The following is a 23714-nucleotide window of genomic DNA, read 5'->3' on the forward strand; positions in this document are numbered from 1 at the left end:
GGAATGAACAAAATACTGATTACGCTCTGAGTATATGCAGCCAATTCGCATAGGGTAAACACTGTGTAGTTTATTTTTAAAGTATTTTATCAAGACAGAAGAAGAAAAAACAAAGAACATGTGATATCGCATATCAATACAGTGTGATTTATAGCTGTACAGAAGTACCAAATGGCAGATCAAGATTTACTGATAAGTGTATTTGCTGGAACTAGAGAGGTGCGCAGATCGCCGTGTTGTGGATTGGGGTCTAATCAGTGCTTAAAGTGGTCCTAGAGAAGTGGTGGAACTCAATCCTCTGGGCTCATTCAATAAAGGGACTGTGCATGTCGCAGATGCATACCATAAGAGGGGTGTGGTCTCAAAAATAAAGGGGCGTGGTTACACAATAGTATCCTCAATTCAAATTATGCCACACAGTAGCACGATCTTATTCACATTAAACCACACATTGGGCTTTATTCAGTGCGATCACATACTGAACTAGTTATGCCTAATGCACGCGCGCAGGAGCCGTACTGCGTTAGAACGGTCCGGGGTGGCTACGCGGCATTGCAGGGCCGGCGACTCAGCATTGCAAATGGGTGCCATCAGAAACGGGGACAGGTTCTGGTGGACATGTGGCTCGGAAAATGGCCGCTCTGCGTCTGCCTTCACAGCGAAGCATCCACAATTCAGCAATGCGACCACAATTGAATTGTGATTGCATTGCTGCTGGGCATTTGCATGCTGGGCGGCATTTGCAAGCTGACGTCTCTACCATAGTGCACACTGCGGGAGCTGTAAACCGGAGCTTAGGAGTGAACTTCTGCCTCTGGCTGCTGCTGTGGGGAAGGACCCGGGTGCTCGCTGGTAACAAAATGTCAGCGGGTGCCCAGCATCTTCCTGCGGCTGCCATCCTGGATTAGGTGGACCGGGCTGCCATCCTGGGTTACGTAGGCCGGAGAAGGTGGAACTGGTTCTGTCTCCAAATGAACCTACAGAATGCAGTTCCGTGCCGTTCTGGCTCACTTTAACCCCTGGTTCTACATGATTATCGTGTATTGGTGTTATCAATGTTCATGGTTTGTTCTGAGTTATCCCATGCTCTACCTGGGAGAGATTATTCCATGCTCTACCTGGGAGAGATTATCCCATGCTCTACCTGAAAGAAGTTTGATATATATATATGAATAGGAGCTGATTTGTAGGGTGTAGTATGGTATGCCGGCGGCCGGGCTCCCGGCGACTAGCATACCTGCACCGGAATCCTGACCGCCGGAATACCGATGGCGTGGCGACTGCAAATGAGCCCCTTGCGGGCTCGCTGCGGGCACAGTGGCGCGCTACGGGCGCCACGCCATATGTTCTCCCTCCAGGGGGGTCGTGGACCCCCAAGAGGGAGAAAAAGTGTCGGTATGCCAGCTGTTGGGATTCTGGCGCCGGTATACTGTGCGCCGGGATCCCGACAGCCGGCAAACTGAAGACCACCCGATTTGCAGGCTTATAGTACACCATTAATAAATATAGTATGGAAGACAAAAATGGTCCAAGAAAATAAGCATCAACACCTACAGTAGATGTGTAGGTAGAAATGTACACAAATAGGGTTTTCCTGGTAAAAAGTAGAGGATCGGCTTTTGTGCATTTTGTTCCAATATCTGAGTAACAAACAAAACCAATGCTTATTTACCACTCCGAAAACCTCCAGGCTCCCAAGGTTTATTCAAAGGCATTTCATCCTGTTATCTTAGAAAGACTTGGATGACCTATAACATCTTCAATGCACTTCTGAGCAACTGTCATGTTCATATAACTTAGCACACATGGCACTGTTGCTTCTTGACAATGGGGGTCATTCCGAGTTGATCGCTAGCTGCCGTTGTTCACAGCGCAGCGATCAGTGAAAAAAAAGGCTAATCTGCTCATGCGTATGCTCCACAATGCGCATGCGCGTTGTACGGGTACAAAGTCCTTTGTGGATTTGCACTGGTTCTAGCGACGATTCCAAACGCACAGCCGATCGCAAGGAGATTGACATGAAGTGGGCGTTTCTGGGTGGCAATTGACCATTTTCTGGGAGTGTTTGGTAAAACGCAGGCGTGGCAGAAAAAACACAGGCGCAACTGGGCGTTCGCTGGGCGGGTGTGTGACGCCAAAAGCCATCCCTCCGCCGTTAGAATCAACGCACACGAAGAGTAACTACAGGACTGGTCTTGTTTTGCACAAAAAGATTTTGCAGGCGCTCTGCTGCACAAGCGTTCGCACTTCTGCAAAGCGAAAATACACCCCCCAGTGGGCGGCGACAATGCGTTTGCACGGCTGCTAAAAGTAGCTAGTGAGCGATCAACTTGGAATGAGGGCCAATGTTCAAGAGCATTCCACCACATCAATTCTGTAGCCGAGGTACCAAGGTGTTATTGCTGATTTTTTATCTTATTATATATCCATGACCTTTGATAGGGTAATGAAGAAGACTGAAGATGAGAATGCTAAAACACCAAGTTTAGATTTATTTTCTTTCTAATGTATTTCTGCTACCTGAATAGAAGAAAACAGCAAGTGCAGTAGAGAACAATGACTTGCTCTTTACAATGCGATGTTGTAGAAGTTAACCTGTCTGCATAGCTGGGAAACGTAAGTCATAAATAGACCCCCTGGTGCTTGTTAATGAGCGGTGTGTCTGTATGGTTCCATAGTTGCGCGCTGCGGTCAGCCTTGACTTAGCGGCGGCTGTCAGTTCAGGCTGTGTGCGGTGTGGCAGAATAGTCTTAAAATTAGAATACCATGCTTTATACATTAGCAGAGTATATCTAATAGTTACCACATTTCATAATTTTCTGAGACATGCAGAGTTTAAAATAACCAACTTTGGATTGAATGGAGGGTTTTAATACTACTGAAAAATATGAATAACCATTAATCATTACAAAAACTGTACTAAAATGTTGATGAATCAAATAAACGAATGCATCTAGTTAGTGGTACCAAACAGGATAATGATCTACAGTACCTTTGTAAATACATAACTCCCAGAAAAGTGAACGTAAATAACAGTTCTGGTTGGGATTTTTTGCTGGCCTGATTAGAAAACTAAAGATAGGCTGCAATGTGGGAAAACCACCTTGTAAGGTCTATGGCAGCTATGTACACACACAGCAAATACTAAAATGAATTAAAATCCCTTGATTCGCAATTACCTACAGAGAAAAGCTTCAGGGTTTATAGAGTATTTTAAAGGATATTGCAAAGATACAGTGTCTCACCTTTATGTAGTACTTTAATGCTCCTCTGTAGAGATAAGCTCTTACACTGTGAGGCTGTACTCTGATTGCAGCATTGCAATTCATTATGGCTTTGGAGTATCTCTTCCTAAATCCGTAGAAAGCTGCTCTGCACAAACAGGCCTGCATTAGAAAAGCACATTATCAAGGTTTGGATGAGCAGCTAAGCTAAGCACTTACCAGTAAACATACTGTGCAGCAACTGCTCATAAAGTACAAATCACATACACATGACATTTGGAAGCAATTTACATATGTCCTGCATTAAAGCAGACGTCAGACAATATTTTTTAGTTCATATCCTCCAGTTGATAAAAGATCTTTACAAATACCCAACACCTCTACCACGGGTAACACAGATCTTTTCACAAAGCATTACCATGGTAGTGGCAGCTCATATGCAATCTGGGCATTGTGGAGGGTCAATGGAGGACATTTGATTCTTCCTTATATAATCTCTTACAGTATACTGTTGTAATTAAGTAGGCAGTGTCCAAAGCAGGCACCATAACATACTATATGACATTTAAATAATACCCTTCCGAGGACTAGAGGAAGTACCATGTTCCAGGTGTGTGTGGGGGGCATGGTGCCATGTTTTCAGCACGTGATTCAGTCACAACTTCAAATCCCCATCCCCCCTACTTAACTCGGGAAGTTTGCAGCATGCAGGAGACTTTACCACTTATTCGCCGGTCCGGGAGAGCCCAATGAAATTTAGAACTCTACTGGACGTTCTAGGAGAGTTGACACAAATGACCACAACAAACTCAGCGTGTATGTTTACAACAGCAGGTACTGGGCCTAGATAGTAACTGGTATTCAGGTCTACAGCACATGCAGTTTTTTTTAATAAAGTAAAACTCTAATGGAAAAGACTGCCAAGTTCTATAAAGGGAAGGGAGGGCTTAAAAAGCTGCCTCCTTTCAAACTCACTTACTTTCCAAATAAATGGGGTAAGGTTCAGGTGCCACCTTGGGGGTTAGGGTTAGCATGCAGGGGTGGGGGATGTTAGGTTTAGGCACTATGGGGGGGGGTTAGGGTTAGGCTGTGGAAAGGGGGGGTTAGGTTTAGGCACTAAGGGACAAGGACGGGTTAGGCACTAAGGGAGGAGGTAAGGGTTAGGATGCAGTGAGGGATGGTTAGGGGTCAGCAGGGGAGTTTGAATACTTACCTCGGCCCTTCTCGGGATAGTTACCATCAGGATGCCGGTGTCTGTATTGTGACGACCGGCATCCCGTCCGCAGGGATCGCATACCAATCCCCTTGCAAAAATGTTGCATGGTAACTTTACAAGGTGCAACCTGGGGGAAGTACATAAAAAAGTGAGGAAATCACCTTGAAACCCAAGAAAGTGACACATAATATGGATAGCAGTAAAGAATGTCTGATCTATACCTTTTTATTAACAGATGAAAAATGACAGTAAGCGTGTGCTTTGCACCAAATTAAATCCTTTAGAATATTTTGGAGGACAGTAAAATGTCTAAAATGTGATTTTAAAATGTAAGCAAGTTTAGAAAGTATTTGGAAAAAACATTTGTATCTTTCATCTACGACATTCCAAAATACTTGTCCCACATAATCCGTCCTTGTTATTAGCCTTTTTTTTTTTTTTACAGAAAATCACCTGAGAAATGACATTAGGGGAACATGGTCAGGGGTGGGGTTGGTGCATAAGACATTCCGCACTGATTTGCGACATCTTTACCTTTATGTAAAGATTTTTCTCTACTTTTTACCTACTCAGGGACTGCTAACTAAAAGCAACTGTAAGGCATTAACTTAACACAGATTTGTAGATGAATAGTGTAAGTCACCAATGCGACTTTTTCAACCTCTCTGCAATATTCTGTAAAGTCGCAGCTAACTGAATTTGACACTGCATGTAAATGTCAATGTAGCCAAAGCAGCAGTATATTCCACTACAATGGGAACTACCTTCTACCGTAGGCTCTGGGTTCACAGGAAAACAGACTCACTGTATCTATGGGTCTGCTTAGTCTGTTCACTGGAATAGGAACCAGAGTGCTTAACTTTATTTTCAATGCTCATGTTACAATATCTACATACTATATTACCTGGAAATGCTTGGGGTTGATCTCAAGAGCTTTATTGAAATCCAGCAGACACTTTGCTTGCTGAAGATGCATGCGGCACAGCCCGCGTTGATAATAGGCGTCACAATAATCTGAGCGGGCTTTCACTGCAGATGTCAGAGCCTCCAAAGCCTTCAAAACACATAAGTGGGAAGTACTGCATTAGTATGCAGAAAGAATTATCTCAATGTGTAATGAATATATGGGATGTCACCAAGTTTGTTTCTAACTATTCTATTGCCTGAGACAGCAGCTGAAATGGCATTATAAAAGACATTACCACATTACTCATGATTACATCTATTAGAAAAGCAGAAACCCCTCATTTAGACTTTTACAGAACTATCATTTGCATTTTTGATTAATCAGTTACACTAGTCTGCTTCTGAAAAATCTTTTGAAACCATGGATAACACTGCAATGATTATCATGCTTTCCAAGGTGCTGAAATAAATTCTAACTAAACATTTAATGATTTAACTGGTGTATTATTTGCTAGCCATCAATGTTTTAGAAAAGATACAAAGTCACCCTTGCCCTACACAGTTTTACTGTTGTTAAGTCTTGTCTTTGCACAAGTAATTTTACCAATCAACTGTTATAGGGCCACTCCATATAAATTGTATGACAGTACCTCAATTGATCCGGTTAGCAGTGTTCTTAGGGGGTTATTCAGAGTTGTTAGCAAACCAGAAAAGTTAGAAATTGGACAAAGGGGGTAATTCAGAGTTGATCGCAGCAGCAAATTTGTTAGCAGTTGGGTAAAACCATGTGCACTGCAGGTGGGGCAGATTTGCAGAGAGTTAGATTTGGGAGGGTTATTTTGTTTCTGTGCAGGGTAAATACAGGCTGCTTTATTTATACACTGTAATTTAGATTTCCGTTTGAACACACCCCACCCAAATCTAACTCTCTCTGCACATGTTATATCTGCCCCCCACCCCCACCCCTGCAGTGCACATGGTTTTGCCCAATTGCTAACAAATTTGCTGCTGCACTCAACTCTGAATTACCCCCAAAACCATGTTGCACTGCAGGTGGGGCAGATATAACACGTTCAGAGAGAGTTAGATTTGGGTGGGTTATTTTGTTTCTGTGCAGGGTAAATACTGGCTGCTTTATTTTTACACTGCAATTTAGATTCAGTTTGAACACACCCCACCCAAATCTGGCTCTGTGCACATGCTACATTTTTGTTTGCTAACAACTCTGAATAACCCCCTTAGTACTTAGAGTGTGTACCTGCATTTTCACCTTTACCTCAACTATACCAGCAGGCAGAGTATTAAGGTATGACAACAATTAAGCTGTTACCACCCTATGTAGAAGGTACCTAGAACTAGAGTCTTCACAGGAATTCTGCTCATACTGATGTGTATCACCACCTAGTTAATAAGAAAATGCCCCCAAATCTCTTGCAAAGAATGGGTTAATTTTCAGCTGGAAGTTCCTAACTTGTTTTCAACGACTTTTGTGTGCAACGTTAACATGTTCCCAAAAAAACACTCAAGATCTAAGTGTAATGTAAGTGCTATGCATCACATTGGAAGTGTGATTTCTGCAGTTACATAAGCTCAGCTTATTATACAAGGAAGAGGCACAAGCACACAATACAGAAGCATTTTGCTATTTCCGCTCACCTGTAAAAATTGAAACTGTTCCATGTAACACAGGCCCAGCAGGTAGAACACTTCTGCCTTGTCACAGGTGGATGACATGTCATCTGATTGACTCAAAGCGTCCAGAGCTTCTCTCAAGCATTTAGATGCTTCCTATTAATTGTGTAAATACAGTTTTAATATGAAAAATAAAATACATGTAAAACTGAACTAAAAAATAAAACCCAAAGTTTGTGACATACAACGTAAACGTAAACACGGGTAATTTTCTCATACAACTTATTTCCACTTAAATACAATCAACATATGTACTTCTACTAACATAAAAGACCATAAACATACATCACTTCAATCTCACATTATCTATGAGCTAGTCCCCTCCGCTATGCAGAAGATCCGCACCTTTCATCCACACGCATTACCTGCTCCCATTCACGGTTACAGACTTATTTCGGGTTACACCTACTCTGTGGAATGCTCTTACTCACATAAAACTTTCTTCTAGTCTCCAAACCTTGAAGCTCTCCATGAAAACACAACTCTTCAGGCCTCCTTTCCCTAATCACAATTTCATTAAGATCTTCACCTTTGGTGTTCCCGTTAGGTACACAGAAGACATGGCACAATACAATTTTACATCTCTGCTTTATTTCTCCCATATCATGTTTAAACAGTTCCCCCAAATTGAATGTTGTCTGCTCAACTTATGAGTCATATAAAGCAGATGTTTTGATGTTTTGTCCATATAAGAGTCCTAGGTCTCTAAAATGATATTCTCAAAGCAAATATCAGTGTGTAATCATTATACTGATGCTTCCTTTGCAGATTCAGATAAGAAGATGAAAAGAGGTGGCTACACGCTTCCACAGACAAATACAATTCCATCAACAGATGGAAAATAAACTATAGTATCCTGATAGGAGAACTGTGCAACTGGAAACGCACACTTATGCTTATGCCACAAACACAGTGGTTTGAATTGTACAAATGACAAAATGGACGCAACTAAGGACTAATTTTAGCTACAATTTGGCCCCATTTCTGTTAATGGGTATAAACCTGCCACCAATATTTGGAAGCAGTATGTGTTAACAAATATACTTCCTGTAGATACTCCTGCAATTTAATGTATCTCTTTCACATATCAGCAATCACTTTAGCACATTTACAGATGGATTTATAACGTTGTATCTCTCCCACATAGTATAGAACAGGATAAAGTGTATGGGACACGCACAGACTTTTTCTCATTCTCAACTCATCAGTGAATCAGTAACCTTCCTCCACCTCCGCGCAGACAAACTGCACAGTGTCATGATCCGGCTAACTGAACGCCATTTTCTACCAGTGAGGTGTCTCCTGAGATTGGCTCAGCGTGCCAGGGCCGGGTTATAACTATGTTTTCTTTACAGCTCTTTTGGTATTGCCCACAGCGCTGGCTCAGCGGCCTTCTTAGTGTACTCACTTAACTGTGGTATGGCACTTTAAAGTCCCGCCGCGGCCGTCACCGCCGCGCCCATGGTCTCACCTCATGGAAGCTGAGTGGGACATCCTCTGTGTGCTCCGGCCGCTGCCGCCATCCTTGTGGCCACTGTGTGTGTGTGGGAGTACGTGGAGCCTCTGCTACTGCGGCCTCCGCCGCCATTACCGTTTGGCACATGGTTCCTCAGATTACCTTTTCCCCTTCCAACTTGGTCATGGGCGCAGCCATGTTGGATAGAATCACATGTCACTCTCCTCACCAATCCGCAGTGCTGCTGCTGCCTGTGCATAATTGCCAGCCAGTCCCTGCTACCCTGCAGGTATAAGTATCCTGTCCCAGCACCCAGGAAACTGTCAGTGCTTCAATTGTCTCTCCAGTGATTCCAGCCTGCAGTCTCACTAAAGACTTTCCTGTGAATACCCTCCGTGGTATAGCCTGACTCCCCTGTGGTTACACACTGCGGTGCAGCTCCAGTTCTCCTATGGTTATGCTCTGTGGTGCAACCTGTCTCCCTTGCTTCCGCACCCAGCGCTAGCAGTGTGTCTGACTCCGGCTTCCAGCAGCCACTCTCCAGCAGTCCTCTGTTTCCACTGCCACTAGTGCTCACCATTGTGGTGGAGTATTATTACCTGCGATCCCCAGCATCACTTAAAGCTTCACCTACGATCCCCAGCTTCACTTAAAGCTTTATCTACGATCCCCAGCATCACTTAAAGCTTACCTGCGATCCCCAGCATCATTTCATGCTTTCCCAAGTATCCTAAAGCACTTCAACCTACACTCTGGATTACTGGTCTCCAACCAGTTGTAATTCAGAGACTCTCTTTGACCCTTATTGTTTTGTTGCACAGTCTATGACTTTATTATTTAATAAAAACCCTTAAAGGCATCTCCTGTTGTTGTGGTCACGCCTTCGGGCATTGGTGCTACTGTTCCTGCGCATGTCCAGGAGTCTCCTCTCACCACCTAAGTTCAGGTACCCGTCAGCCCCTACAACTGAGGCTTCCCACTACCAACACCAGCCCTCAGTTGTGACACACAGGCTCAATGTGTAGGCTTGCAGCGAGTATAAGGGGGGAAGCTGCATGCTGTGGAGCTTGTGAAGAGATGAGCCATTAGAAGTCAGCAATTAGAGGTTGGCAACAAGTACAAACCTAATATGGAATGGCTAAACCATTTCCATTAAATTGCGACCATTGATGATGGTTGCCTACTATCAGTTTACAATGTCCACCTCTATCTACCAGCACTGAGTCAGGACTCTGGTCAGACTAGCTCTATAGGCGAGTCCTTAAGTGGTGGCTTTCTCTCTAAGGGTACATTTACCATGTTAATATTAGCGGGAGTGCTAATTATGTTTTCATCTCACCATGTTTGTAATCAAGGAACATAGGACTGATTCTACGATCACAGTGCAGAGGACGAGCAGCAGCTCTGCATCTGAAAATCAGCATATAAGCTCCGCATCTGAAAATCAGCTACTGTTGTGTAGACTGCTTTTTGAAAGTGTGCAAAATCTCATCCCATGGACGCAACTTTGGTAGCCTTCAGAGGCCTCCTTTCAATACATGCATGCGGCATTCATCCTAAGCATGCCCTATCAATCTGCTTCAGTCGCTACTTTGTAATGGTAAAAGTTTTCATTGCTGGGTTTGACCCAGAAGTGTAATTGCACATATGTGAACTGAGATCATGCATGTGCACAGAGAGGGCCAACAGGGGCAGAGATAGCTAAATAGATCCCTCTTCCCGTATACCTTCCAATAGGAAGGATCGGGGCTCCAGGGACTAACACTACATTCAACCTTCAAATATTTTTAGTGTCTGGGGAAGGTGGATTACATTAGGGCTACAAGGTAAGCAGGAGATCTGTGAAATTTCCTGTGTAACCAATAGGTCCAATCCTTTTAGTTTTACTAAAAGGCTAACATGTTTTGAGGAGGGGGTTACTTAGTGATGAGGGGATTATTTATATGGATGTCAAACAAATATTCTCTGTGTTGCGTGGCGGTCACAAAAATGCTCTGTAATGTGTAGCGATCACAAAAATACTCTCTGTATGGTGTGGTCTCTGCAATGGTGTGTGTACTGTGTGTACTGCATGGCGGTCACTGCAATGATATGTGTGTACTGTATGGCGGTCATTGGAGGCTCTGTTTGTTTACTGTATGGAGTTCTTGATGTGTTGCTTTAGACTGTTTCTGTAGTGCATGTGTGTGAGGGGGTATTACTTTAATGTCTGGGGCAATTATTGATGTAATTTGGATGCAAATTCAATATTTGAATTTTGAAACACCTGAGCCTGATTCCCCTTTTTTTTTCAACCTTCGCTCCCTCTCATGTTAAGTGCTGGCCACTGTTTTTTCTTTTCCTAGAGAATTCCTAAGGATCCCACTCCGATACACTTGCCTATGTATACACTGACGGCATCATTAGGCTGCCAATGAGACTGTGAAAACGATTGCTTAGGAGCATTTTCCGAGAGGAGCCCATGATTGATAAATTACAAAAAAAAAAAAGATCCAAAATTGCTGGAGCGTGGCAATAAGGAATGTTATTTTTTAGGACCATGGGGGATATTCAGAGTTGTTAGCAAACAAAAAAAGCACACCAATGAGCAAAACAATGTTGCACTGCAGGTGGGGCAGATGTAACATGTGCAGAGTGCATTAGATTTGGGTGGGTTATATTGTTTCTGTGCATAGTAAATAATTACTGCTTTATTTTGATACTGCAATTTAAATTTCAGCTTGAACACAACACACACAAATCTAAATCTCTTTGCACATGTCACATCTGCTCCACCCCATCCCCCGCATGACTAACAAAAAGGCCTCAAAAAGTAACTTTCTGTGTTACTGTACGGTATGTACAGAAAGTACAAAAAAAATTGCTAAAACACACTCATAAAGGCATAACATATATGAGGGTGGTTCAGTGAGTAAGGTAGCAAGAGCTTTTGTGTGTACGGTTCTCTATTTCATTCCAATTTCACACCACGCCAGAGCAGATTAAATCACTGCTTCCACTCACGACCATTAGACTGCGCCTCATATCATTCATACTGTCCCAAAATCAGTTGAAAGATGGCGGTGCTTACGGAAACATGGTCAAACATTAAGGTGCGTAGTGTGATCAGATTTCTGCATCTAAAGGGCACATCAGCAGCTGAATTTAATCACCAAATTGTTGAGGTACATAGTAATAATGTTGTGTCAGCAAAACAGGTTTGGGTTTGATAATAGCAGACCTGAGTCAGCCAACCGCACACGTGAGTTGTTATGGTGCCACCATTGGGAGGTACAGGACCATCCTCCCTGCAGCCCTGATCTGGCAGCGAGTGATTTCCATCTCTATGAACCATTCAAGAAGCACATGGGTGGAAGGCGATTTGCAACAAATGGTGAAGTTCAGCAAGCTTTTATGTCCTACTGTAGCTTAAGGAGCTTGACCCCGATTTCTTCCATGCCGGAATAAACACCTTTGTGTACCATTGGAGCAAATGTTTAGATAAGTATGGGGACTATGCGAATAAATAATCTGTACCAACAGAGCCATAACTAGACACTTTGGTGCCCTGGGACAGAAAAAGCATTGGCGCCCCATCTATATTTTTCAGGCAGGGACATATGGTCAAGTCATTGGGCCCAGTGAAAGCACTTGCAATGATGCCCCTTCCCACATGATTGATCATTCAAGAGCCTATTGTGAGAAGGTGTGATCAGTGCTGTGTGGGTGTGGTGAGAGCCATGTGGGCGTGCACATACCTTACACTATCAGCTCCAATGTCTCCCTAAATATGTAGAAATATGAAAAGTTGCATAATTTTGTGAGAACGATAGAAATGCAATCTTAATAGTTATGATTTATGGCTGACCATGTGGTCAGCTGGTGGCTAGTGATCATAATGCTGCCATGATGATGGGCCTATTTCTATGTGGAGGACTGAAGCTGTAGCTCCATCCACCCCATTGCTAATCTAGCCCTGTCCAGGACCTTCAGTCACATCCTTCTTTATTTAAAGAACACATTTCAAAATACTTTCAAACCCATGACCTTCAATATTGCAGCCAGACACTTTACTCGTGGAGCTAGTTGCTCCTGTATGGGAAGAGTATTTTGAAATGTCTGCCTTAAATAAAGGAGTGTGTGACTGAAGATGCTTAGGGATGTGAGAGGGAGAGGTGGGCAGCCAGGCGATTCTGAGAATTAATAAACTCAATGGTTTATGTACTAATCCGATGTTTGTGGTTCGGCGCATGTGCAGGACCTGTTCTGCACATGTACAGAAAGGGTTCTGCATGATCACTCACAAGCCCCCTTAGCCACAGCACGTTTGACATGCTGCAGCATTTGGGGGACAAAGTGGATGGGCAAGCAGTGGCAAACGCAGGATTTGCATGGGGGGATTTCCAGAACTGGGTGGAGCCAAGCACAAGGGTGGGGACTGAGGTGACCCAGTATATGCTGGGTCCGTAAAACTAGTGTGTCTGTGTATATATACCGTATATACACCTATGTATACACATATACACATAGCATATTAAACATGCATATATATATATATATATATATACACACATACAGTACACGTATATATACGCATGTATATATATCATATGTGTGTGTTTATATGTATGTATATACATGTGTATATATGTATGCACAAATTGCACATGGATATATATGTACTATAATTAAAATAAAGTAAACTTTTATTAAGCACTTACAAGTGCCACCAGGAAGAAAGCAGGCTGCAGAGGACGCTAGACAGCCATTAATAATACTCATGCAGCCACAAAAAAAAATAAAAAAAAATATTATTTTTTTTGGTGGAGGGGGGTTTCTGGGTGCTCGGAAACCCCCCCTGGGTGCGCCACTGGCAAGTAGGACCGTTCTACTAAATGGTGTGTTGTCCCTGTTTTCTAGGGTTTGTATTGTTGGAAGCAGACTTCACAGTGTGTGGTTCTGATGGTCAGTCTGAGCAAGCCTTGGCTTACACAGACTGGCCGAGCACAGCAGCCATTATGGGTGATCCGATGATGCATCTTTGGACGGAGCACTTAGATCGCAGATACTGGTAGGAGGCATCTGTATTGTACCTACACCTTACAGCATTTGTATTTTACTTGTACAGTATTGAATAGCTGCTTCCCTGCAGCTCTAAATGCCAACCACATTAGAATCAAGCCCTATGTTTACTAAATACAATAAAAAAAACATAAGGTAGCTGCGCTAATAATTAGTTAATAATAACAATGAAATAATAATAAGAATTTACTTACCGATAATTCTATTTCTCGGAGTCCGTAGTGGATGCTGGGGTTCCTGAAAGGACCATGGGGAATAGCGGCTCCGCAGGAGACAGGGCACAAAAAGTAAAGCTTTACGATCAGGTGGTGTGTACTGGCTCCTCCCCCTATGACCCTCCTCCAAGCCTCAGTTAGGTACTGTGCCCGGACGAGCGTACACAATAAGGAAGGATTTATGAATCCCGGGTAAGACTCATACCAGCCACACCAATCACACCGTACAACCTGTGATTTAAACCCAGTTAACAGTATGATAACAGCGGAGCCTCTGAAAAGATGGCTCACAACAATAATAACCCGATTTTTGTAACTATGTACAAGTAATGCAGATAATCCGCACTTGGGATGGGCGCCCAGCATCCACTACGGACTCCGAGAAATAGAATTATCGGTAAGTAAATTCTTATTTTCTCTATCGTCCTAGTGGATGCTGGGGTTCCTGAAAGGACCATGGGGATTATACCAAAGCTCCCAAACGGGCGGGAGAGTGCGGATGACTCTGCAGCACCGAATGAGAGAACTCCAGGTCCTCCTTAGCCAGGGTATCAAATTTGTAGAATTTTACAAACGTGTTCTCCCCCGACCACGTAGCCGCTCGGCAGAGTTGTAATGCCGAGACCCCTCGGGCAGCCGCCCAAGAAGAACCCACCTTCCTTGTGGAGTGGGCTTTTACCGATTTTGGCTGTGGCAGGCCTGCCACAGAATGTGCAAGCTGAATCGTACTACAAATCCAGCGAGCAATAGTCTGCTTAGACGCAGGAGCGCCCAACTTGTTGGGAGCATATAGTATAAACAGCGAGTCAGATTTCCTGACTCCAGCTGTCCTTGAAATGTATATTTTTAAAGCTCTGACAACGTCCAACAACTTGGAGTCCGCCAAGTCGCTTGTAGCCGCAGGCACTACAATAGGTTGGTTCAGATGAAATGCTGACACCACCTTAGGGAGAAAATGCGGACGAGTCCGCAGTTCTGCCCTGTCCGAATGGAAAATCAGATATGGGCTTTTGTAAGATAAAGCTGCCAGTTCTGACACTCTCCTGGCCGAAGCCAGGGCTAGTAACATGGTCACTTTCCATGTGAGATATTTCAAATCCACAGTTTTTAGTGGTTCAAACCAATGAGATTTGAGAAAGTCCAAAACAACATTGAGATCCCACGGTGCCACTGGAGGCACCACAGGGGGCTGTATATGCAGCACTCCCTTAACAAAAGTCTGGACTTCAGGAACTGAAGCCAATTCTTTTTGGAAGAAAATCGACAGGGCCGAAATTTGAACCTTAATAGATCCCAATTTGAGACCCATAGACAATCCTGATTGCAGGAAATGTAGGAATCGACCCAGTTGAAATTCCTCCGTCGGAGCACTCCGATCCTCGCACCACGCAACATATTTTCGCCAAATGCGGTGATAATGTTGCGCGGTTACTTCCTTCCTTGCTTTAATCAAAGTAGGAATGACTTCTTCCGGCATGCCTTTTTCCTTTAGGATCCGGCGTTCAACCGCCATGCCGTCAAACGCAGCCGCGGTAAGTCTTGAAACAGACAGGGACCCTGCTGAAGCAAGTCCCTTCTCAGAGGTAGAGGCCACGGATCTTCCGTGATCATCTCTTGAAGTTCCGGGTACCAAGTCCTTCTTGGCCAATCCGGAACCACTAGTATCGTTCTTACGCCTCTTTGCCGTATAATTCTCAATACTTTTGGTATGAGAGGCAGAGGAGGAAACACATACACCGACTGGTACACCCAAGGCGTTACCAGCGCGTCCACAGCTATTGCCTGCGGATCTCTTGACCTGGCGCAATACCTGTCCAGTTTTTTGTTGAGGCGAGACGCCATCATGTCCACCATTGGTCTTTCCCAACGGGTTACCAGCATGTGGAAAACTTCTGGATGAAGTCCCCACTCTCCCGGGTGAAGGTCGTGTCTGCTGAGGAAGTCTGCTTCCCAGTTGTCCACTCCCGGGATGAACACTGCTGACAGTGCTATCACATGATTCTCTGCCCAGCGAAGAATCCTTGCAGCTTCTGCCATTGCACTCCTGCTTCTTGTGCCGCCCTGTCTGTTCACATGGGCGACTGCCGTGATGTTGTCCGACTGGATCAACACCGGTTTTCCTTGAAGCAGAGGTTCTGCCTGGCTTAGAGCATTGTAGATTGCTCTTAGTTCCAGAATGTTTATGTGAAGAGACGTTTCCAGGCTCGACCACACGCCCTGGAAGTTTCTTCCTTGTGTGACTGCTCCCCAGCCTCTCAGGCTGGCGTCCGTGGTCACCAGGATCCAATCCTGTATGCCGAATCTGCGGCCCTCCAATAGATGAGCACTCTGCAACCACCACAGAAGAGATACCCTTGTCCTTGGAGACAGGGTTATCCGCTGGTGCATCTGAAGATGCGACCCTGACCATTTGTCCAACAGATCCCTCTGGAAAATTCTTGCGTGGAATCTGCCGAATGGAATTGCTTCGTAAGAAGCCACCATTTTTCCCAGGACTCTTGTGCATTGATGTACAGACACCTTTCCTGGTTTTAGGAGGTTCCTGACAAGCTCGGATAACTCCTTGGCTTTTTCCTCCGGGAGAAAAACCTTTTTCTGAACCGTGTCCAGAATCATCCCCAGGAACAGCAGACGTGTTGTCGGAATTAACTGGGATTTTGGAATATTCAGAATCCACCCGTGCTGTTTTAGCACTTCTTGAGACAGTGCTAATCCCATCTCTAGCTGTTCTCTGGACCTTGCCCTTATTAGGAGATCGTCCAAGTATGGGATAATTAATACGCCTTTTCTTCGAAGAAGAATCATCATCTCGGCCATTACCTTGGTAAAGACCCGAGGTGCCGTGGACAATCCGAACGGCAGCGTCTGAAACTGATAGTGACAGTTCTGTACGACGAACCTGAGGTACCCCTGGTGTGAGGGGTAAATTGGAACGTGGAGATACGCATCCTTGATGTCCAAGGATACCATAAAGTCCCCTTCTTCCAGGTTCGCTATCACTGCTCTGAGTGACTCCATCTTGAACTTGAACTTCTTTATGTACAGGTTCAAGGATTTCAGATTTAGAATAGGTCTTACCGAGCCATCCGGCTTCGGTACCACAAATAGAGTGGAATAATACCCCTTTCCTTGTTGTAAAAGGGGTACCTTGACTATCACCTGCTGAGAGTACAGCTTGTGAATGGCTTCCAAGACCGTCACCCTGTCGGAGGCGGACGTTGGTAAAGCAGACTTCAGGAAACGGCGAGGTGGATCCGTCTCTAGTTCCAACCTGTACCCCTGAGATATTATCTGCAGGATCCAGGGATCTACCTGCGAGTGAGCCCACTGTGCGCTGAAATTCTTGAGACGACCCCCCACCGCCCCCGAGTCCGCTTGAGAAGCCCCAGCGTCATGCTGAGGCTTTTGTAGAAGCGGGGGAGGGCTTCTGTTCCTGGGAAGGAGCTGCCTGTTGCTGTCTCTTCCCCCTTCCTCTGCCTCGTGGCAGATATGAATATCCCTTTGCTCTCTTGTTTTTAAAGGAACGAAAGGGCTGCGGTTGAAAAGTCGGTGTCTTTTTCTGTTGGGGAGTGACTTGAGGTAAAAAGGTGGATTTCCCGGCTGTAGCCGTGGCCACCAAATCCGATAGACCGACACCAAATAACTCCTCCCCTTTATACGGCAAAACTTCCATATGCCGTTTTGAGTCCGCATCGCCTGACCACTGTCGCGTCCATAAACTTCTTCTGGCCGAAATGGACATAGCACTTACCCGTGATGCCAGTGTGCAGATATCCCTCTGTGCATCACGCATATAAAGAAATGCATCCTTTATTTGCTCTAAAGACAGTAAAACATTGTCCCTATCCAGGGTATCAATATTTTCAATCAGGGACTCTGACCAAGCTACCCCAGCACTGCACATCCAGGCTGTCGCTATAGCTGGTCGTAGTATAACACCTGTATGTGTGTATATACTTTTTTGGATATTTTCCATCCTCCTATCTGCTGGATCTTTAAGTGCGGCCGTCTCAGGAGAGGGTAACGCCACTTGTTTTGATAAGCGTGTGAGCGCCTTGTCCACCCTAGGAGGTGTTTCCCAGCGCGCCCTAACCTCTGGCGGGAAAGGGTATAAAGCCAATAACTTCTTTGAAATTAGCATTTTTTTATCGGGGGCAACCCACGCTTCATCACACACCTCATTTAATTCATCTGATTCAGGAAAAACTATAGGTAGTTTTTTCACACCCCACATGATACCCTGTTTTGTGGTACCTGTAGTATCAGCAATATGTAACGCCTCCTTCATTGCCAAAATCATATAACGTGTGGCCCTACTAGAAAATACGGTTGATTCGTCACCGTCGCCACTGGAATCAGTGCCTGTGTCTGGGTCTGTGTCGACCGACTGAGGCAAAGGGCGTTTTACAGCCCCTGACGGTGTTTGAGGCGCCTGGACAGGCACTAATTGATTGTCCGGCCGTCTCATGTCGTCAAACGACTGCTTTAGCGTGTTGACACTATCCCGTAATTCCATAAATAAAGGCATCCATTCTGGTGTCGACCCCCTAGGAGGTGACATCCCCATATTTGGCAATTGCTCCGCCTCCACACCAATATCGTCCTCATACATGTCGACACACACGTACCGACACACAGCAGACACACAGGGAATGCTCTTAACGAAGACAGGACCCCACTAGCCCTTTGGGGAGACAGAGGGAGAGTTTGCCAGCACACACCAAAAGCGCTATATATGACAGGGATAGCCTTATAATAAGTGCTCCCTGTATAGCTGCTTTAATAATATAGTTTTGCCACAATTTTGCCCCCCCTCTCTTGTTTTACCCTGTTTCTGTAGTGCAGTGCAGGGGAGAGCCTGGGAGCCTTCCTGACCAGCGGAGCTGTGTGAGGAAAATGGCGCTGTGTGCTGAGGAGATAGGCCCCGCCCCTTTTTCGGCGGGCTCGTCTCCCGCTCTTTAGTGGATTCTGGCAGGGGTTAAATATCTCCATATAGCCCCCGGAGGCTATATGTGAGGTATTTTTAGCCAAAAAAGGTTTTCATTTGCCTCCCAGGGCGCCCCCCTCCCAGCGCCCTGCACCCTCAGTGACTGCCGTGTGAAGTGTGCTGAGAGGAAAATGGCGCACAGCTGCAGTGCTGTGCGCTACCTTAAGAAGACTGAGGAGTCTTCTGCCGCCGATTCTGGACCTCTTCTCGTTTCAGCATCTGCAAGGGGGCCGGCGGCGAGGCTCCGGTGACCATCCAGGCTGTACCTGTGATCGTCCCTCTGGAGCTAATGTCCAGTAGCCAAGAAGCCAATCCATCCTGCACGCAGGTGAGTTCACTTCTTCTCCCCTAAGTCCCTCGTTGCAGTGATCCTGTTGCCAGCAGGACTCACTGTAAAATAAAAAACCTAAGCTAAACTTTTCTAAGCAGCTCTTTAGGAGAGCCACCTAGATTGCACCCTTCTCGGCCGGGCACAAAAATCTAACTGAGGCTTGGAGGAGGGTCATAGGGGGAGGAGCCAGTACACACCACCTGATCGTAAAGCTTTACTTTTTGTGCCCTGTCTCCTGCGGAGCCGCTATTCCCCATGGTCCTTTCAGGAACCCCAGCATCCACTAGGACGATAGAGAAAATAAAATTAGATGGATCGAATGAAAAGTTGCACATTTAATATAGGTACAAATAAACAACAGTTTAAAACAGTGATAAAAGGTCACAGTGATCTAAGCGGCACAAAATGTAGTGTCCGTTCCTATTAATTATAAAGCGTGTCCAAGCACTGAGTCAGTAGAACTCAATATTGTTATCTAACCTTTAATAAATTGTGGCCCTTCATGATTTGGTCCTATTGTCACCATTAGAGGTACATTCCCCTCCCCCTTCTCTCTAAAGCCTAGGTGTTCTCTTTCTTTCGGGCTGCCTCCTCTGCTGCTTTCTTTGAGTGTAACCTTTGTTACACCATTTGGAGATCTTAAACAAGAAAGGCTCTACATTATATCTATCTATCTATCTATCTATCTATCTATCTATCTATCTATCTATATATATATATATATATACATACAGTCAGGTCCATAAATATTGGGACATCGACACAATTCTCATGTTTTGGGCTCTATACACCACCACAATGTATTTGAAATGAAACAAACAAGATGTGCTTTAACTGCGGACTTTCCGCTTTAATTTGAGGGTATTTACATCCAAGTCAGGTGAACCATGTAGGAATTACAACGGTTTCTATATGTGCCTCCCACTTTTTAAGGGACCAAAAGTAGTGGGACAAACTAAACAATCCTAACTAAATCAAACTTTCACTTTTTAATACTTTGTTGCACATCCTTTGCAGTCAATTACAGCCTGAAGTCTGGAACGCATAGACATCACCAGACGCTAGGTTTCATCCCTGGTGATGCTCTGCCAGGCCTCTACTGCAAATGCCTTAAAAAAACTTTTTGGTTGCTTTAGCAGTATGCTTCGGGTCATTGTCCATCTGCACTGTGAAGAACTAAATGGAGTTCCTCCTATATCGGGAAACTACTGTAAGTGCTATTAGGATACTATTATTTTATTGGCCGATATTATTCCTAAAATTATGTAATTTTTAGTATCTTATTTTGGATCCAACTACAGATTGAGGATTTGAATGCTATGTGATTATTATTTGACCCACATGCAAAATTATGTATGGTTCATGGACTTATAACTACAGGTTCCTTATAAAGCATCAAAGTCTGGAAGCGCCCAGCCCACACTGACTTCACATAGTAACATAGTTAATGAGGTTGAAAAGAGGCAAAATGCCCATCGGGTTCAACCTGTACAGTTCGCGGTGCGGTTCATGTCCTGGAGGTCACATGACCGCACCGATGTTCAAGTGTGAGGTAGTGACGGCACAGTGCTGCGGTCCACATTCCAGAAGTTGTCTCTCTATGCGAGTCATTGCGATCCCTCGCTCGTTGGTTCACGAGCACATGGTCATATGACTGCGTCGGTGTCACAATGATGAGGAAAATTGCGTTCCATAGCCTGGATGCGTGTCACTAAGAGGATACCATGTGACCGCATCGGCATCCCGAACCCGGAAATAATTCTCCTCCGCAGTGTGTCAATATTGTTTTTAAAAAAAAATTTTTCTTTTAAAATAAGATTTTACTCACCGGTAAATCTATTTCTCGTAGTCCGTAGTGGATGCTGGGAACTCCGTAAGGACCTTGGGGAATAGCGGCTCCGCAGGAGACTGGGCACAACTAAAAGAAAGCTTTTAGACTACCTGGTGTGCACTGGTTCCTCCCACTATGACCCTCCTCCAAGCCTCAGTTAGGATACTGTGCCCGGAAGAGCTGACACAATAAGGAAGGATTTTGAATACCGGGTAAGACTCATACCAGCCACACCAATCACACCGTATAACTTGTGATACTATACCCAGTTAACAGTATGAAATATAACTGAGCCTCTCAACAGATGGCTCAACAATAACCCTTAGTTAGGCAATTACTACATACAAGTGTTGCAGACAATCCGCACTTGGGATGGGCGCCCAGCATCCACTACGGACTACGAGAAATAGATTTACCGGTGAGTAAAATCTTATTTTCTCTGACGTCCTAGTGGATGCTGGGAACTCCGTAAGGACCATGGGGATTATACCAAAGCTCCCAAACGGGCGGGAGAGTGCGGATGACTCTGCAGCACCGAATGAGAGAACTCAAGGTCCTCCTCAGCCAGGGTATCAAATTTGTAGAATTTTGCAAACGTGTTTGCCCCTGACCAAGTTGCAGCTCGGCAAAGTTGTAAAGCCGAGACCCCTCGGGCAGCCGCCCAAGATGAGCCCACTTTCCTCGTGGAATGGGCTTTTACTGATTTAGGATGCGGCAATCCAGCCGCAGAATTCTCCAGCTGAATTGTGCTACAAATTCAGCGAGCAATAGTCTGCTTAGAAGCAGGAGCACCTATTTTGTTGGGTGCCTACAGGATAAAAAGCGAGTCAATTTTCCTGACTCCAGCCGTCCTGGAAATATAAATTTTTAAGGCCCTGACTACGTCCAGTAACTTGGAATCTTCCAAGTCCCTAGTAGCCGCAGGCACTACAATAGGTTGGTTCAAGTGAAAAGCTGATACCACCTTAGGGAGAAACTGGGGACGAGTCCTCAATTCTGCCCTATCCATATGGAAAATCAGATAAGGGCTTTTACATGACAAAGCCGCCAATTCTGACACACGCCTGGCCGAAGCCAAGGCCAATAACATGACCACTTTCCACGTGAGATATTTCAAATCCACAGTTTTAAGTGGCTCAAACCAATGTGATTTTAGGAAACTCAACACCACGTTGAGATCCCAAGGTGCCACAGGAGGCACAAAAGGGGGCTGAATATGTAGCACTCCCTTTACAAATGTCTGGACTCCAGGCAGTGAAACCAGTTCTTTCTGGAAGAAAATCGACAGAGCCGAAATCTGGACCTTAATGGAACCCAAGTTTAGGCCCATAGTCACTCCTGACTGTAGGAAGTGCAGAAAACGACCCAGCTGAAATTCCTCTGTTGGGGCCTTCCTGGCCTCACACCACACAACATATTTTCGCCAAATACGGTGATAATGGTTTGCGGTTACTTCTTTCCTGGCTTTTATCAGCGTAGGAATGACTTCCTCCGGAATGCCCTTTTCCTTTAGGATCCGGAATTCAACCGCCATGCCGTCAAACGCAGCCGCGGTAAGTCTTGGAACAGACAGGGCCCCTGCTGTAGCAGATCCTGTCTGAGCGGTAGAGGCCATGGGTCCTCTGATATCATTTCTTGAAGTTCTGGGTACCAAGCTCTTCTTGGCCCATCCGGAACCACGAGTATCGTTCTTACTCCTCGTCTTCTTATTATTCTCAGTACCTTTGGTATGAGAGGCAGAGGAGGGAATACATAAACCGACTGGTACACCCACGGTGTCACTAGAGCGTCCACAGCTATCGCCTGAGGGTCCCTTGACCTGGCGCAATATCTAGTTTTTTGTTTAGGCGGGACGCCATCATGTCCACCTGTGGTCTTTCCCAACAGTTTACCAACAGTTGGAAGACTTCTGGATGAAGTCCCCACTCTCCCAGGTGTAGGTCGTGTCTGCTGAGGAAGTCTGCTTCCCAGTTGACCACTCCCGGAATGAACACTGCTGACAGTGCTAAGACGTGAATTTCCGCCCATCGGAGAATCCTTGTGGCTTCTGCCATCGCCATCCTGCTTCTTGTGCCGCCCTATCGGTTTACATGGGCGACTGCCGTGATGTTGTCTGATTGGATCAGTACCGGCTGGTTTTGAAGCAGAGGCCTTGCCAGACTTAGGGCATTGTAAATGGCCCTCAGTTCCAGAATATTTATGTGTAGGGACGACTCCTGACTTGACCAAAGTCCTTGGAAATTTCTTCCCTGTGTGACTGCCCCCCAGCCTCGAAGGCTGGCATCCGTGGTTACCAGGACCCAGTCCTGTATGCCGAATCTGCGGCCCTCTTGAAGATGAGCACTCTGCAGCCACCACAGTAGAGATACCCTGGTCCTTGGAGACAGGGTTATCAGCCGATGCATCTGAAGATGCGATCCCGACCACTTGTCCAAGAGGTCCCACTGAAAGGTTCTTGCATGGAACCTGCCGAATGGAATTCTGCTTCGTAAGAAGCTCTCATTTTTCCCAGGACTCGTGTGCAGTGATGCCCCGATACCTGTTTTGGTTTCAGGAGGTCTCTAACTAGAGATGACAGCTCCTTGGCTTTCTCCTGCGGGAGAAATACTTTTTTCTGTTCTGTGTCCAGAACCATCCCCAGGAACAGTAGGCGTGTGGTAAGAACCAGCTGTGACTTTGGAATGTATAGAATCCATCCGTGCTGTTCCCGAGATAGTGCTACTCCGACCAACAACTGCTCTTTGGACCTTGCCTTTATAAGGAGATCGTCCAAGTACGGGATAATTAAAACTCCC

At 45.2% G+C, this 23714-nt stretch overlaps 1 protein-coding gene across 1 annotated transcript in view; it reads right to left on the reverse strand.

Annotated features, from left to right (window-relative positions):
• TTC6 (tetratricopeptide repeat domain 6) overlaps window positions 1-23714 on the reverse strand; it is a 660756-nt gene that overhangs the window by 80353 nt on the left and 556689 nt on the right. The window contains exons 22-24 of the mRNA XM_063947843.1: window positions 7003-7134; window positions 5345-5494; window positions 3246-3386 (exon numbers count right to left, since the gene is read on the reverse strand). Of these exons, the coding sequence (XP_063803913.1) occupies window positions 3246-3386; window positions 5345-5494; window positions 7003-7134 (423 nt within the window). The remainder of the gene's footprint in view (window positions 1-3245; window positions 3387-5344; window positions 5495-7002; window positions 7135-23714) is intronic.

Source organism: Pseudophryne corroboree, chromosome 12 (genome assembly GCF_028390025.1).
Source record: "Pseudophryne corroboree isolate aPseCor3 chromosome 12, aPseCor3.hap2, whole genome shotgun sequence".
Taxonomy (NCBI): Eukaryota; Metazoa; Chordata; class Amphibia; order Anura; family Myobatrachidae; genus Pseudophryne; species Pseudophryne corroboree.